The sequence below is a fragment of the Coregonus lavaretus genome (genome assembly GCF_964263955.1).
Source record: "Coregonus lavaretus genome assembly, chromosome: 16".
In the NCBI taxonomy this organism is placed as follows: domain Eukaryota; kingdom Metazoa; phylum Chordata; class Actinopteri; order Salmoniformes; family Salmonidae; genus Coregonus; species Coregonus lavaretus.
In genome coordinates, this window is record NC_140003.1 from 36,997,994 (window position 1) to 37,016,065 (window position 18,072).

General features: G+C 42.5%; 1 protein-coding gene across 1 annotated transcript in view; it reads left to right on the forward strand.

Moving 5' to 3' along the window:
- Positions 1 to 18,072, forward strand: part of LOC311143831 (uncharacterized protein) — a 105,336-nt gene that overhangs the window by 72,231 nt on the left and 15,033 nt on the right. Inside the window, 17 exon segments of the mRNA XM_084179713.1 lie at positions 11,549 to 11,683; positions 11,803 to 11,847; positions 12,011 to 12,127; positions 12,283 to 12,351; positions 13,161 to 13,196; positions 13,343 to 13,396; positions 13,535 to 13,570; positions 13,696 to 13,737; positions 13,887 to 13,958; positions 14,086 to 14,130; positions 14,353 to 14,400; positions 14,544 to 14,579; positions 15,141 to 15,155; positions 15,157 to 15,186; positions 15,291 to 15,354; positions 15,621 to 15,740; positions 15,971 to 16,120. Coding sequence (XP_084035839.1) covers positions 11,549 to 11,683; positions 11,803 to 11,847; positions 12,011 to 12,127; positions 12,283 to 12,351; positions 13,161 to 13,196; positions 13,343 to 13,396; positions 13,535 to 13,570; positions 13,696 to 13,737; positions 13,887 to 13,958; positions 14,086 to 14,130; positions 14,353 to 14,400; positions 14,544 to 14,579; positions 15,141 to 15,155; positions 15,157 to 15,186; positions 15,291 to 15,354; positions 15,621 to 15,740; positions 15,971 to 16,120 — 1,114 coding nt within the window.

Consider the following 18,072-nt stretch of genomic DNA (forward strand, 5'->3'; position numbering starts at 1 on the left):
CAACATTGTTTCCACGTCATTTCAACCCAAATATCAATGGGATGACGTTGAATCAACGTGGAAAACTCAACGTAATCAACGTAAGGGCATTTAAAAAAAAATTCACCCCACTTTTAACCTAAATCCAATTACATTTGTTGTTAATTTCACGTTGAATTCACATTAGTTGACAACTCAACCAAATGTAAATCAAAACTAGACGTTGAACTGACGTCTGTGCCAAGTGCCTGATAGGCAAACAGAGATTTAGGATTAAGACAGGGAATAAATAGGAGAGGAGAGAAAGAAAGAAAGAAAGAAAGAAAGAAAGAAAGAAAGAAAGAAAGAAAGAAAGAAAGAAAGAAAGAAAGAAAGAAAGAAAGAAAGAAAGAAAGAAAGAAAGAAAGAAAGAAAGAAAGAAAGAAAGAAAGAAAGAAAGAAAGAAAGTAAGGGAGAGGTTTAGGGGAGGGTGGACAGACTACAACAGAGTAGGAGTGAGGTGAAGGGGTTCATTTGCTTCAGATATTGTGGTGTTTGTTCAGGTCCCCTGTGATTTACTCTTGTTTTGGTTTAGGTGTTCTCCCCTGATTCTTAAACACACACACACAATTACACACATCCTGTACACCTATCTCCCCTTCCCCTCCTTTATCAGCTTCACATGAAGAATGGCATTTATCAGCTCTGTGTTTTAGCCATGCAGAAAGATACAGCCCAGTGCACATACCATACCACTGCACTTGACAGTAGTCTCTTATATATATACACACACACACACATACACACACACACACACACTAGACATGTACTGTAGGTCCTTGGGTACTTCCAGTGCCTTCAGAAAGGATCCATACCCCTTGACTTTTTCCACATTTGTTGTGTAACAGCCTGAATTTAAAATGAATTCTAAATAAGTTCAGGAGTCAGAATTTGCTTAACAAGTCACATACTAAATTGCATGGACTCACTCTGTGTGCAATAATAATGTTTAGCATTATTTTTTAATGACTGCCTCATCTCTGTACCCCACACATACAATTATCTGTAAGGTCCCTCAGTCGAGCAGTGAATTTCAAACACAGATTCAACCACAAAGACCAGGGAGGTTTTCCAATGCCTCGCAAAGAAGGGCAAGCAGACACTGAATATCCCTTTGAGCATGGTGAAGTTATTAATTACACTTTGGATGGTGTATCAATACACCCAGTCACTACAAAGATACAGGCGTCCTTCCTAACTCAGTTGCCGGAGAGGAAGGAAACCACTCAGGGATTTCACCATGAGGCCAATGGTGACTTTAAAACAGTTACAGAGTTTAAACTTTGTAACTAGCTGTGATAGGAGAAAAATGTAGTTACTCCACAATACTAATCTAAATGACAGAGTGAAAAGAAGGAAGCCTGTACAGAATAAAAATATTCCAAAACATGCATCCTGTTTGCACTAAGGCAAGAAATGTGGCAAATAAATTAACTTTGTGTCCTGAATACAAAGTGTTATGTTCGGGGCAAATCCAACACATCACTGAGTACCACTCTTCAAATGTTCAAGCATGGTGGTGGCTGCATCATGTTATGTGTATGCTTGTCATCGGCAAGGACTAGTGAGTTTTTTAGGATTAAATGAAACGGAATAGAGATAAGCACAGGCAAAATACTAGAGGAAAACCTGGTTCAGTCTGCTTTCCAACAGACACTGGGAGACGAATTCACCTTTCAGCAGGACAATAACCTTAAATACAAGGCCAAATATACACTGGAGTTGCTTACCAAGACGACATTGAATGTTCTTAAGTGGCCTAGTTACAGCTTTGACTTAAATTGGCTTGAAAATCTATGGCAAGACTTGAAAATGGCTGTCTAGCAATGATCAATAACCAACTTGACAGAGCTTGAAGAATTTTATAAAGAATAATGTGCAGATATTGTACAATCCAGGTGTGCAAAGCTCTTAAAGACTTACCCAGAAAGGCTCACAGCTGTAATCGCTGCCAAAGGTGATTCTAACATGCATTGCCTCAGGGGTGTGAATACTTATGTAATTGAGATATTTCTGTATTTCATTTTCAATAAAATTGCTGAAATTTCAAAAAACATGTTTTCACTTTGTCATTATGGGGTATTGTGTGTGTAGATGGGTGACAAAAATAATCTATTTAATCCGTTTTGAATTCAGGCTGTAACACAACAAAATGTGTAATAAGTCAAGGGGTATGAATACTTTCTGAAGTCTCTGTAGAGGAAAATTTCCACATCCTATCCCATCCATCTTATTCTGGTCTTATCCTCCCATTGGGCACTGTAGATTTTCTCACTCACTGTGAATTATTTAGCAGACTAGAATGTATTAAGACTGTATCATTTATCATTGAGGAAAATAATAGATTTAATAGATTACAATTATGGACTTCATATATGTGATAGGGTATTTCGTGTGTGTGTGTGTGCATGTAAAACCTTCCTTCAGACATAACATTCCAGAGATTTCTGTGCGTCAACTAATGATGTAAGACATCTGTGTCCATCCCCCTGGAGAGGGGTTGGAATGATGATGTCATGGGATGACCCCAACAGGTGCCGGTGGTCCTAAGCCCCTAACTTGTCTTAATAAAAAACAATTAGTCTGGTGAAGACTGGGCAAGACACAGGCACAGTTCAGTGTTTAATGGATGTACTTGGATAAGATGAGCTGTACGAGTTGCCTCCCGCTACAGAAACAGGAGATAGACTCCTGCCCTATGGGCCATTCTGTCTCGGACAAGGCTGCTTTTCTTTACCACCATGAAACTACACCAGAATACCATCACCTTACTGAACCAGAATACACTCATCCCATTGGTGTATGGTTTTGAAATCCTTCTCTAGTTTGTTTGAAAGAAGTCGTTTCTAGCAGTTGTGTAACACTCCTGTTTTGGAGTTGTTTTCTAAAGTTTTCAAATTCCTCCTCCAACCGTTGATGGCTGCACCCCAAGCAACCATGGTTTACATCCTGTGAGTTGCAGTAGAAATGACTAAAGTGATTGAGATATACATCACCAGCAGTGGAGGCTGGAATGAATCAAACGGAGTCAAACGTGTGGTTTCCATATGTTTGATGTGTTTGATACGTTCCATTAATTCCATTCCAGACATTACAATTAGCCCATCCTCCTATAGCTCCTCCCACCAGCCTCCTCTGACCACCAGTCCTGTTCCAGGGAAGAGGGTCCTGCAGCTATGTTGTGTTGACAGGATGAGCTGTCTGTCTCGGCACTCATTGGGAACAGCTGTTGATGTTGGGACAGGACCAAAACCCCCCTGTTTAAAACAACTGTTCTACCCTAAAACCTACTCAACCCAAACACACAACCTCCCACCCCAGAATGCATGCCAAGTATTATACTGCCCTTCAGGTGTAGACTAACAGTGAAATGCTTACTGACGGGCCCTTCCCAACAATGCAGAGAGAAAAATAGAAAACGAATAGAAAAAAAGAATAACACGAGGAATAAATACACAATGAGTAACGATAACATGGCTACATACACGGGGTACCAGTACTGAGTCGATGTGCAGGGGTACGAGGTAGTTGAGGTACAGTATGTACAGTGGGGAAAAAAGTATTTAGTCAGCCACCAATTGTGCAAGTTCTCCCACTTAAAAAGATGAGAGAGGCCTGTAATTTTCATCATAGGTAAACGTCAACTATGACAGACAAATTGAGAAAAAAAATCCAGAAAATCACATTGTAGGATTTTTAATGAATTTATTTGCAAATTATGGTGGAAAATAAGTATTTGGTCACCTACAAACAAGCAAGATTTATGGCTCTCACAGACCTGTAACTTCTTCTTTAAGAGGCTCCTCTGTCCTCCACTCGTTACCTGTATTAATGGCACCTGTTTGAACTTGTTATCAGTATAAAAGACACCTGTCCACAACCTCAAACAGTCACACTCCAAACTCCACTATGGCCAAGACCAAATAGCTGTCAAAGGACACCAGAAACAAAATTGTAGACCTGCACCAGGCTGGGAAGACTGAATCTGCAATAGGTAAGCAGCTTGGTTTGAAGAAATCAACTGTGGGAGCAATTATTAGGAAATGGAAGACATACAAGACCACTGATAATCTCCCTCGATCTGGGGCTCCACGCAAGATCTCACCCCGTGGGGTCAAAATGATCACAAGAACGGTGAGCAAAAATCCCAGAACCACACGGGGGGACCTAGTGAATGACCTGCAGAGAGCTGGGACCAAAGTAACAACGCCTACCATCAGTAACACACTACGCAGCCAGGGACTCAAATCCTGCAGTGCAGAGACGTGTCCCCCTGCTTAAGCCAGTACATGTCCAGGCCGTCTGAAGTTTGCTAGAGTGCATTTGGATGATCCAGAAGAGGATTGGGAGAATGTCATATGGTCAGATGAAACCAAAATAGAACTTTTTGGTAAAAACTCAACTCGTCGTGTTTGGAGGACAAAGAATGCTGAGTTGCATCCAAAGAACACCATACCTACTGTGAAGCATGGGGGTGGAAACATCATGCTTTGGGGCTGTTTTTCTGCAAAGGGACCAGGACGACTGATCCGTGTAAAGGAAAAAATGAATGGGGCCATGTATCGTGAGATTTTGAGTGAAAACCTCCTTCCATCAGCAAGGGCATTGAATATGAAACGTGGCTGGGTCTTTCAGCATGACAATGATCCCAAACACACCACCCGGGCAACGAAGGAGTGGCTTCGTAAGAAGCATTTCAAGGTCCTGGAGTGGCCTAGCCAGTCTCCAGATCTCAACCCCATAGAAAATCTTTGGAGGGAGTTGAAAGTCCGTGTTGCCCAGCGCCAGCCCCAAAACCACTGCTCTAGAGGAGATCTGCATGGAGGAATGGGCCAAAATACCAGCAACAGTGTGTGAAAACCTTGTGAAGACTTACAGAAAACGTTTTACCTGTGTCATTGCCAACAAAGGGTATATAACAAAGTATTGAGAAACTTTGTTATTGACCAAATACTTATTTTCCACCATAATAATAAATTCATTTAAAATCCTACAATGTGATTTTCTGGATTTTTTTTCCTCATTTTGTCTGTCATAGTTGACGTGTACCTATGATGAAAATTACAGGCTCATCTTTTTAAGTGGGAGAACTTGCACAATTGGTGGCTGACTAAATACTTTTTCCCCCCACTGTATATATAGGTACGGGTAAAATAACTAGGCAACATGAAAGATAATAAACAGTGGCAGCAGCATATGTGATGATTCAAAAGAGTTAGTGCAAAAAGGGTCAATGCAGATAGTCTGGGTAGCTATTTGGTTAACTATTTAGCAGTCTTATGGCTTGGGGGTAGAAGCTGTTTAGGGTCCTGTTGGTTCCAGACTTAGTGCATCGGTACCGCTTGCCGTGTGGTAGCAGAGAGACAATTCTTAGGGCCTCTGACACCGCCTGGTATAGAGGTCCTGGATGGCAGGGAGCTCAGTCCCAGCGATGTACTGGGCCATACGCACTACCCTCTGTAGCGCCTTGCAGTCGGATGCCAAGCGGTTGCCATACCAAGCGGTGATGCAGCCAGTCAAGATGCTCTCAATGGTGCAGCTGTATAACTTTTTGAGGATCTGAGGTTCCCATGCCAAATCTTTTCATCCTCCTGAGGGGGAAGAGGCATTTTCGTGCCTTCTTCACAACTGTGTTGATGTGTATGGAGTATGTTAATTCCTTAGTGATGTTGACACCAAGGAACTTATGGTTCTCGACCCGCTCCACTACAGCTCCATCGATGTGGATGGAGGCGTGTTCTGCCCTCTGTTTCCTGTAGTCCAAGATCAACTCCTTTGTCTTGCTGACATTAGGGGAGAGGTTGTTGTCCCGGCACCACACTGCCAGGTCTCTGAACTCCTCCTTATAGGTTGTACCATCGTCGCGGTGATCACCCGGCCAACCACCGTTGTGTCGTCAGCTAACTTAATGATAGTGTTGGAATCATGCACGGCCACACAGTCGTAGGAGAACTGGGAGTAAAGGAGGAGACTAAGCACACCCCCGTGTTGAGGGTCAGCGTGGTGGATGTGTTGTTGCCTACCCTCACCACCTGGGGGGCTGCCCGTCAGGAAGTCCAGGATCCAGTTACAGAGGGAGGTGTTAAGTCCCAGGGTCCTAAGCTTAGTGATGAGCTTGGAGAACACTATAGTGTTGAATGCTGAGCTGTAGTCAATGAACAGCATTCTCACATAGGTGTTCCTCTTGTACAAGTGGGAGAGGGCAGTGTGGAGTGCAATAGAGATTGCACCATCAGGGGATCTGTTGGGGTGGTATGCGAATTGGAGTGGGTCCAGGGTGTCTGGGATGATGGTGTTGATGTGAGCCTTGACTAGCCTTTCAAAGTACTTCATGGCTACAGACATTAGTGCTACGGGTCGGTAGTCATTTAGGCAGGTTATCTTAGTGTTCTTGGGCACAGGGACTATGGTGGTCTGCTTGAAACATGTTGGTATTACAGACTCAGTCAAGGACATGTTGAAAACACTTGCCAGTTGGTCAGTGCATGCTCGGAGTACACGTCCTGGTAATCCATCTGGCACTGCGGCCTTGTGAATGTTGACCTGCTTAAAAGTCTTACTCACATCGGCTACGGAGAGCGTGATCACATAGTCATCCAGAACAGCTGATGCTCTCATGCATGCTTCAGTGTTGCTTGCTTCGAAGCGAGCATAGAAGTGATTTAGCTCATCTGGTAGGCTTATGTCACTGGGCAGCTCGCGGCTGTGCTTCCCTTTGTAGTCTGTAATAGTTTTCAAGCCCTGCCACATCCGACGAGCGTCAGAGCCGGTGTAATACGATTCAATCTTAGTCCTGTATTGACTCTTTGCCTGTTTGATGGTTCGTCGGAGGGCATAGCGGGATTTCTTATAAGCATCCGGGTTAGAGTCCCGCTCCTTGAAAACTGTTGCTCTACCCTTTAGCTCAGTGCGGATGTTGCCTGTAATCCATGGCTTCTGGTTGGGGTATGTACGTACGGTCACTGTGGGGACGACGTCATCGATGCACTTATTGATGAAGCCAGTGACTGATGTGGTGTACTCCTCAATGCTATCGGATGAATCCCGGAACATATTCCTGTCTGTGCAAGCTTAGCATCTGCGTCATCTGACCACTTCCTTATTAACAGTTACTGGTGCTTCCTGCTTTAGTTTTTGCTTATTTGCAGGAATCAGGAGGATAGAGTTATGGTCAGATTTGCCAAATGGAGGGCGAGGGAGAGCTTTGTACGCTTCTCTGTGTGTGGAGTAAAGGTGGTCTAGAGTATTTTTTTTTCTCTGGTTGCACATTTAACATGCGGGTAGAAATTAGGAAGAACGGATTTAAGTTTCCCTGCATTAAATTCCCTGGCCACTAGGAGCGCTGCCTCTAGATTAGTGTTTTCCTGTTTACTTATGGCTTTATTCAGCTCATTGAGTGCAATCTTAGTGCCAGCATTGGTTTGTGGTGGTAAATAGACAGCTACAAAAAATATAGATGAAAACTCTCTTGGTAAATTGTGTGGTCTACAGCTTATCATGAGATACTTTACCTCAGGCAAGCAAAACCTTGAGACTTCCTTAGTATTACGTTTTATGCACCAGCTGTTGTTTACAAATATACACAGACCGCCACCCCTTGTCTTACCGGAGTCAGCCGTTCTATCCTGCCGATGTAGCGTATATCCCGCCAGCTGTATGTTATCCATGTCGTTGTTCAGCCACGACTCTGTGAAACATAAGATATTACAGATTTTAATGTCCCGTTGGTAGGATAACCTTAATCTTAGGTCGTCCAATTTATTTTCAAATGATTGAACATGGGCTAATAGGATTGATGGAAGAGACAGTTTACTCGCTCGCCGTCGGATCCTTACAAGGCACCGCGACCTACGTCCACGATATCTCTGTCTCTTTCTAATGCGAATGACAGGGATTTGGGCCTTGTCGGGTGTCTGTAGAATATCCTTCACGTCCGACTCGTTGGATAAATTTTTTCCGTCCAATACGAGGTGAGTAATCGCTGTCCTGATATCCAGAAGATCTTTCTGGTCATAAGAGACGGTGGCAGAAACATTATGTACAGAATAAATTACAAATAACGCGAATTAACACACATAATAGTACAATTGGTTTGAGGGCTGTAAAACGGCAGCCGTCTTCTCCGGCGCCATTCAATCAATCGCTGTTCCTCCAGAAGCTGTTTTCGGTCATAGGAAATGATGACGGAGACATTATGTACAGTACAAAAAAAATTCTGATGAGCATGAAAAAACACACAAAATAGCAGAATTGGTCAGGAGCCTGTGTAACTCACATTGGTAAGGCGTTGCCAAAAGCCATTGCCAAAACACATGCAACGATGGCACACACACACACACACACACAAACACCCCCCTCTCAAGCGCAAACTTGGTGGTCAGACACAGGACTGACTCTGATCCACAATAAGTTAAAGTGAGCCACTCTATCACTCTGGATAGTAGGGTTCGGGGAGTTTGTCTGCCTTGTTGTCTGACTTTGTTTTTGTATTTCCTCTTATTACTTTGGGTCCCCCAGCTCCAGCCCTAAACACATTTGTGGCAAAAACATTTTTGCAAAATAAGCTTTTTGTGCATATGAAAAATTTCGGGGATCTTTTATTTCAGCTCATGAAACATGGGACCGACGCTTTACATGTTGCATTTATATTTTTGTTCAGTGTAGTGTATTTCAACCATCATCATCACTACAGATACATGGCTTCTCCCACTCTTTTTGACTTCCCTATCCATCCCTGAGTTCTTTCTCTTTCTACACACAGAGTATCTTAATCACAGCGTTATATTTAGACATTGTGAAGTTTCAAACAGCCTACTTTCTCGCCTCCTGCCCCAAGCCAAGCCACTCTCTTATCTGACTGCATGCTCTGTGTATATGATGGCGAGATTAAAGGAAGTGTGTGTGTGTGTGTCTGTGTGTCTGTGTGTGTGTGTCTGTACATATACTCATTTACAGTACCAGTCAAAAGTTTGGACTCACCTACTCATTCAAGGGTTTTTCTTTATTTTTACTATTTTCTACATTCTACAATAATAGTGAACACATCAAAACTATGAAATAACACATTAAATCATGTAGGAACCAAAAAAGTGTTAAACAAATCAAAATATATTTCAGATTTTACGTTCTTCAAAGTAGCCACCCTTTGCCTTGATTACAGTTTTTCACATTCTTGGCATTAGTACATTCAGAGCTGTGTTCGGCAGCGCCAATTATCATGGTCGTGTTCCCCTGCTCAGATGTTGCATGCATCAACCGGTGTTTGTGTGTCATGTCATCGACTTTGGCATTGGGCACCAGATTGCTATAACATATATTGTGGTTAGCTGATATTTAAAATATCTATCCAGGCAGTGTAAGATCTGGCATGCGTCAGCAACGTCTGTGCAAAGGAACACGACCCCTGTGTGTGCGGGGTAACGCAATTGCTAAGGGAGAGAGAAATGTGTACCCTGGTTTATTTGTGATTAATGTAAGGTTCTACACAAAAATAATAATAATAATAATAGTCATAATAACAATAATAAATGTGATGTATATATTTATGGTAATTGAGAAATTGTTACCTGAATATATTAATTGTGATTTCATGCCTTTGTGGAAAGCATTGGTTTATAATTGGTGCAAATGGTCCAGGTGGGAGGTAGGCCAATGCCAGCCAGGGAGGCTAGAAAAGTCATTTCTGTCTATGCCAGACAGGGGCAACGTTCCCATACTGGTGTTCTATCAGGCATTATTGAGGTCTTATTCAGAGCTGTGTTTTAGTTATTGATTACTTTCAGTTTATCTGAGTTTATGTTTCTAGTCTACTCTCCCGAGTGGCGCAGTGGTCTAAGGCACTGCATCGCAGTGCTAGCTGTGCCACTAGAGATCCTGGTTCGAATCCAGGCTCTGTTGTAGCCGGCCGTGACTGGGAGACCCATGAGGTGGCGCACAATTGGTCCAGGGTAGGGGAGGGAATGGCCGGCAGGGATGTTGGTAGAGCATGGTGTTTGCAATGCCAGGGTTGTGGGTTTGATTCCCGCGGGGGGCCAGTATGAAAAATAAATACAAATATGTATGTACTCACTAACTGTAAGTCGCTCTGGATAAGAGCGTCTGCTAAATGACAAAAAATGTAGTCAAGTGTCTTCGTCCTGTTGCAAATAGATTTACATACTGTACATTCTTTTGGCACCTTATTCCCACTTTACTGATAAAAGCGCTCACCCTTAGTCCATGGGCCAGAGGGCCAAATTTCACGTATTTGTCCACTTTGGGGTGGCAAAGTCTAATGATGATTTTCATTTAGTCTGGCCCAGTTTCCACTAGATAGCACAGCCACAAATCAACATGTGCTATATCGTAAACATGTTTTTGGTCTTAATTTAAGGTTATTAGGCATAAGGTTAGCAGTGTGGTTAAGGTTAAGGTCAGGTTTAAAATCACATTTTAAGAAGATAAATTGTAGAAACAGCCATGGTTTATGACTTTGTGGCTGTGGTAACTAGTGACGACCGGACTACCTGGGCTATTGCACGGAATCAATCTCTCTGCTTCCTCACTGTTCCCCTAGTCTAAATACTGTTTCTCCACCTAGGGTTGTAGTAATGCCAGAAAACCACCACTGGGTGGAGTCTCACCCCCACTGCAACATGTTTAGCTGCTGTAGTTCTTCATTTCATTTGACAGCCAACTCATAATGTGGAAGTGGTTGCATTGTTGTGGTGCTTTAACCTCTATTCAATACTAAACCCCCAGTTACCTGCCTGTAAGGGGAGTGAATGGCATTTCTAGGTTCTTTTTACAGCATCAATAGGTGAGTTTAAACACTCTTTTCATCACATATACACTACCGGTCAAAAGTTTTAGAACACCTACTCTTTCAAGGGTTTTTCTTTATTTTTTACTATTTTCTACATTGTAGAATAATAATAAGCTATGAAATAACACATATGGAATCATGTAGTAACCAAAAAGGTGTAAAAACAAATCAAAATATATTTTATATTTGAGATTCTTCAAATAGCCACCCTTTGCCTTGATGACAGCTTTGCACACTCTTGGCATTCTCTCAACCAGCCTCATGAGATAGTCACCTGGAATGCATTTCAAGACAATTACCCAACACACCTCCATGCTGTGTAAGGGCTATTTTACCAAGAATGAGAGTGATGGAGTGCTGCATCAGATGACCTGGCCTCCACAATCTCTCGACCTCAACCAAATTGAGATGGTTTGGGATGAGTCAGACCGCAGAGTGAAGGAAAAGCAGCCAAGACTGTTGGAAAAGCCTTCCATGTGAAGCTGGTTGAAATAATGCCAAGAGTGTGCAAAGCTGTCATCAAGGCAAAGGGTGGCTATTTGAAGAATCTCAAATCTCAAATATATTTTTATTTGTTGAACACTTTTTTGGTTACTACATGATTCCATATGTGTTATTTCATAGTTTTGATGTCTTCACTATTATTCTACAATGTAGAAATTTGTATATTTATCAGTCTCCATCCTCCAATGTGTCTGTTGATTAACATGTCTCTCTCCTCCTCAGGGCCAGCCTGGTCTTCTTGGTTATCAGGGCCCCCAGGGGCCTCCAGGACATCTAGGGGAGCCAGGAGTCCAGGGAGTCCAGGGAGAGAAGGGCGACCGGGGCAGAGGAGGCTTCATCGGCCCCAAGGGTGCTGTGGTGAGGAACACTGACTGGAGAATTATTCTCTAGAGATCTCAGACACTGGCCTAGTATTGTCCACTCATCAAGTGTTGGTATGGACTTATATACAGTAAGTGTTTTTCCTTTCTCCGCAGGGGATGACTGGTGTTCCTGGGTTTTCCGGGTCGGACGGTATTCCTGTAAGTGGGATTGAGATGTTGCTCTCCAAAAACACATAAATAACAGACACACACGCCAAAAAAAACATCTGTTGTTGCTTTGTTTATACTTTAAGAAATCTTTATACAACGTGTACTGATGTTGTTAAGGGTCTGTCATTAACTCCTCCATGTCATCATCCAGGGCCACCCAGGACAGGCTGGGCCTCGTGGAACACCTGGAGCAGACGGGTGCAACGGAACACACGGAGACTCAGGGTTGGCAGGGCAACCAGGCTACGATGGCCAGCCCGGGTATAAAGTATGTATGATCCCAGTTGATGTCACCAGAGATGTTTGTGGAGACAGAATCAAGGTTTCCACCTTGTAGCCTGAGACATTGAATAACTTCCTTTCCTTCCTTTTTTCTCTTTTAATTGTCTACCCATCCCCCTCTCTCTCCGTCTCTCTCCACAGGGTCAGGCGGGCAGGAAGGGCCAGAAGGGAGACACTCTGGAGCTGAGTGTGTTCATGGAGCGCTTCAGGGTGAGAGGAGAGGGCTGGAGGACTGTGCGATAGACCTGATATAGTATTACATACAGTAGTATCACCTCAGAGCGCTGTATGACCTCTGTGTCCATAGTACAGGCTGTTTTAAATGGTACATCATGCCAGTTGGGCCAGTAACCGAAAGGTCGCTGGTTAAAATACCCTAGCCGATAAGGTGAAAAATCAGTCGATGTGCACTTGAGCAAGGCACTTAACCCTAATTTGCTCCAGGGGCGCCGTACTACTATGGCTAACCCTGTAAAACAGAACATTTCACTGCACCTATCCGGTGTATGTGACAGCTTTTCGCGTGGCGCCGACTGGTAAGACGCTTCAGGAGGGTGGTCACGTGTGCTAGCAAGGCAGAGGTCCTGAGTTCGGGCCAGGTATGGGACGAATCGGGAGGAAATGGTACTCGCTAAGCAAGCAGTGTGATGTCGTTTACTGTGGTGCCGTGATCCGGATCTACAGTTGCGCTCAGCTCAACGCTGGAGTCGCTGTTGAGTAAGTTTGAGGGGTGATTGTAGCACATGAGGATGTGTGCAACTTACTCCTCAGCCTGAAGTGTCCCCACTTGCTCCAGAGAATAGCTAGATTTTCGTGTGGCGCTGACTGGTAAGACACTTCAGGAGGGTGGTCACGTGTGCTAGCAAGGCAGAGGTCCTGAGTTCGGGCCAGGTATGGGCCGAATCAGGAGGAAGTGGTACTCGCTAAGCAAGCAGCGTGACGTCCTTTACACACACATATGATGTACTCTTGTACTCTACAAACAAACAACCTCTTCTCTCTGTGTGACTTTTCTACAGGGAGATTCAGGGCAGCCTGGATATCCTGGAATAGTTGTGAGTATGGCGCCGCCGCCTTTCCCTGTCACTTAAAAGTTCTGGTACAAGATAGCCAGCATATTATACTATTGATATACTGCATATTATAAATGGAATTGCGCTCTGACATTCTCTCATTGTCAATCCTCCCTTCTCTCTCTCAGGGTCCTCAGGGTTACCCAGGTCGGTCTGGCTACAGAGGACTCCCAGGACCACAGGTTAGCAGTGTGTGTGTGTGTGTGTGTGTGTGTGTGTGTGTGTGCGCGCATGCGAATGCGTTGCTGTACCTTATACCGTATATACACTTCTGTGACATACAGTACTAGATACCTAATCATTCTTCTGGTTTGTCTCAGGGCCCACCAGGGTTTCCTGGCCTTCCTGGGCCAAAGGTAAGATCCTAACATGCACCAGCTAATTGGGAATATGTTTAATCTCTCGTACAAAATACATGGCTAGTGAATGAGATAAACGTAATTCTAAGGATGTGTTTTAACCTGGTGTGTTTTCTGCTCAGGGCACCATGACCAAAGTGTTGAAGGGGGTCAAAGGAGAAGTTGTGAGTAGCTACAGGCACTTTTATTAGATTTTTTATTTAGTTTTTACTGCCCAGCACTTCATGTGTTTGACTACAAAAAAGTATGATTTGTCAATGATGTCCTCATCTCTGCTGCAATTTTATCACTGCACTTCCCTCTCTGGCCACAGGGTGACGCTGGAGAGCCTGGTCCTCAAGGGAATTCCACCCATTCCCAGACACGCCCATTTACTGGACCCAATGTCAGTACAGCTCCACACTCCACTTTAATATGTTCAAAAACATACAATTAATATGGATGTTTTCCCAGTGATTTTGATTGTGTGTTGACTGAATCACTCTAATGCAGTTCTGCTCTGACTCCTCCAGGGGAGAAAGGGTGAGAAAGGGTTAAAAGGTGATACTGGTCCTGAGGTAAGTGACCTCTCTTCTCCTGTGGTCTTTATTTTACATTTACATTTAAGTCATTTAGCAGATGCTCTTATCCAGAGCGACTTACAAATTGGTGCATTCAACTTTTTTTTTTTTTATGGGGGGGACACCATGCACCATCCTAACATGTGTAGTCACAATGGGACATGTTAGCGCTGTAGATTATTGTTGACTAACTCATCTCTTTTACCTGTTTCTTATCAGGCTGACAACAAAGGAGAGACTGGTGTTATGGGGATGCCTGGGCAACGGGTTAGTATCATACAAACATTATACATACATTATACTGTATGCATTGCTCATAAACTATTATAAATACAGATGAATCTGCCCTATTGATCCTGTCATTGCTTGTGACATACTGACCTGTTGAATGTTTATGTGTGTTCTTTCAGGGAGTCCCTGGTCGGGATGGAGAGCAAGGACTGAGGGTAAGTGTGTGTAGCCAAACAATGCCAACACCTCTATATAGCAGTGGAGGCTGCTGAGGGGAGGACAGCTCATAATAATGGCTGGAATGGAGTAAATGGAATGGTATCAAACATTGATACCATTCCATTCACTCCATTCCAGCCATAACACACCGTTCCAGCCATTATTATGAGCCGTCCTCCCCTCAGCAGCCTCCACTGAAATAATTACACTAGAATGTTTTGGTGTTTGCATAGGTTTGTATGGACCAATAGAGGTGTTGCAGTTGCATCTTCTGTCCTCTTGGTGGTGCTGTTGAACACTTTGTCTAACTAGCCCCCTTCACTCCCCCTCTCTATTCATTTCTCTCTCTCTCTCTCTCTCTCTCTCTCTCTCTCTCTCTCTCTCTCTCTCTCTCTCTCTCTCTCTCTCTCTCTCTCTCTCTCTCTCTCTCTCTCTCTCTCTCTCTCTCTCTCTCTCTCTCTCTCTCTCTCTCTCTCTCTCTCTCTCTCTCTCTTCCCCTCTCTCTCTCTCTCTCTCTCTCTCTCTCTCTCTCTCTCTTCCTCTCTCTCTCTCTCCAGGGGGACCTGGGAGAACCCAGGACTGAGGGGCAGAGATGGTGAAAAGGTGATCCTATCAGAGCTTTGAGAGACACTAGTCCATTCTAAACTTTCATTCATATCCTTACACACATATAGTAGGTTTTAACAGATGGGTGTTGTGGCTTTTAGGGTGCCAGAGGAGAACCAGGAGAGCTGATCTATTATGATGGTCCCTCAGGAGGGCGGGACAGAGGTATGATTAACCAATCGACTCATCAATCACTTTTCTATCACCGTGTCAATCTTAATTCCAGCCAATCAGCTACACTCTCAACAAGTCTATCAATATACAGTATTGTCTTACTCCAGGTAGTCAACCTTTCATTGAATATGATGTTGAACATTAAAAGCAATCTGTTGAGTTTTTATATTATGTTTCACACTGTTATATTGTTATAACACTGATTGTTATATAGATATTGATTTGTGTCCATTTTGGGGTTGGGGTGGGTGGTGTAGTTGGTCCCCCTGGTCCTCCTGGACAGCTGGGTCCCCAGGGCCAGAGGGGTCTGCAGGGGGAGAAAGGTCTTCCAGGCCGCGCTGGACCTCCTGCTAGGAAGGATCATGATCAACAACAAGGTCAGTACCAAACCCTCACTTATCCAGTCAGTGGTCCGTAGTGTTACCTAGCTAGTAGATTTGTCTACTGTACTTGCTATAATGTTATAATAACAATTAAAACTCTATTGTTAACAAGTCTTAAAACAAGATGATGTATGTCGTAGTTGTGTTTTGTGTTTTTCAAACGTTTGATTTCCTCAGTAATCATTCATCCTCTCCTATGTCCCTCATCATCTATGTTCCAACAGTGCTGGATCTGTGGGGTCCGTTCGGAGAGCCAGGGGTAAAGGGAGAGATGGGCGCACCTGGAGAGCTTGGTATCCCTGCCCTCAGCCCCGGACCCCCAGGTATCAACGGCCTGCCTGGGCTCAGGGGCCCACCTGGACCACCAGGATCATGTGAGTGTGGACATGAAACAGATTCATTTTGATATTTTATTAAAATGTTATATAGGATGATATTTAAAGTAACTGTCCAGTGTTTCCAGATTTCTATGAAAGATGACATATCATTAATTACAATATGAGTGAAATAGTTGTCCTTCCAAAATGTTTTTAATTAAGTATGTTAAAAAGTACATTACTTTAAATTTGGTGAATCTCTTATACAATGGGTTAAAGTTATTTACAGCAACCCCAGATGTACAATTGTAAATAATGGTTACTTCTCAGAAAGTATTGAGCTTTTAAAGAGGAGTAAAACAAGGCTGTCCGTTGTCTCCATATCTATTTATTATGGTCATTGAAATGCTAGCTATTAAAATTAGATCCAACAAGAACATCAAGGTGTTAGACATCCAGGGGATAAAAACAAGTGTCATTGTATGCTGATGACTCAAGTTTTTCTTAAATCCGCAATCTGGATCCCTGCACAGTCTCATTGAAGCTCTTGATCACTTTTCTAGCCTCTCTGGACTAAAACCTAATTATGACAAGTGTACCATATTACGTATTGGATAGTTAAAAGACACAGTGTTTACACTACCTTGTAGTTTACCAATACAATGGGTGGATGGTGAAGTAGACATACTTGGCATTCACATCTAAAAATATATAAATGAACTTACCACAATCAATTTCAATAGAAAGTTTGCAAAAATAGATAAGATTCTGCAACCATGGAGAGGTAAATACTTGTCTATTTATGGAAAAATCACATTGATTAACTCTTTGGTCCTATCACAGTTTACTTACTTACTAATGGCACTGCCTACTCCAGATGACTCGTTTTTTAAGTCATATGAGCAACAAAAAATATATATATATATTTGGAATGCTAAGCCAGACAAAATTAAATGTGCCTATTTATATAATGAATATGAGTTTGGGTGGCTAAAATTATTAAATATTAAAGCTTTAAACCTCTCACTAAAAGCTTCACTCATACATAAGTTATACTTAAACCCAAAATGGTTCTCCAGTAGATTATTAAGAAAGGCTCATCCTTTGTTCAAAAATGGCCTTTTTGCCTTTATACAGATTACAACTTCTCATTTCTGACTAATTGAAAATGAAATTTTGTTTAAAGTATCGCCTTTTCGTAAACAAGCCATACAAGCTGGTTATAATTTCAGTTTTATCCTCCAGAAAAGATAGAACAAATACTACAACAAATGTTATGGTTAAACTCAAATATACTGATTAATAGAAAACCATTCTTTATTGTTTTTCTTTTTACAATTGGTATCATATTTATTAATGATATAATGACTAGAAACGGTGGAGTTATGTCACATATGCAGCTATGGAAAATATATGGGAATATCTGCTCAATCCAAACTTACAACCAACTGATTGCAGCATTACCACAAAAATGGTAAGTGGAAAAGGGAGAAGGTAGAGAACTTGTTTGCCTGCCATATATTAAAGATACAAATTGGCTGAAAGGATTTGGTATAAATAGAAAAATATACCAGTTTCATTTGAGGACAAAAATGTTGACAGCTGCGCCATAGAGGTTGCAAAATAAATGGGAAGAGATTTTCGATGTACCGATTCCATGGCACATGGTTTATGAACTGGTACAAAAAACAACACTTGATTCAACACTTTGAGTTTTTCAATTTAAATTATTATATACAATTCTTGCCACCAACAGAATGCTATATATATGGGGCATACCACAATCTCAGCTCTGTAGATTTTGCTGCGAAGAGACAGAATCACTAGATCATTTATTCTGGTATTGCCCCTATGTAGCTTGTTTCTGGTCACAGGTCCAGCAATGGTTAAAAAATCACAACATTCACTTAAAATTAACCTTACAAATAGCAGTGTTGGGCGATTTGGAAAGCCATAGTCAGTCAATAAATAATATAATAATACTCATAAGAAAGGTTTTCATCTTTAGC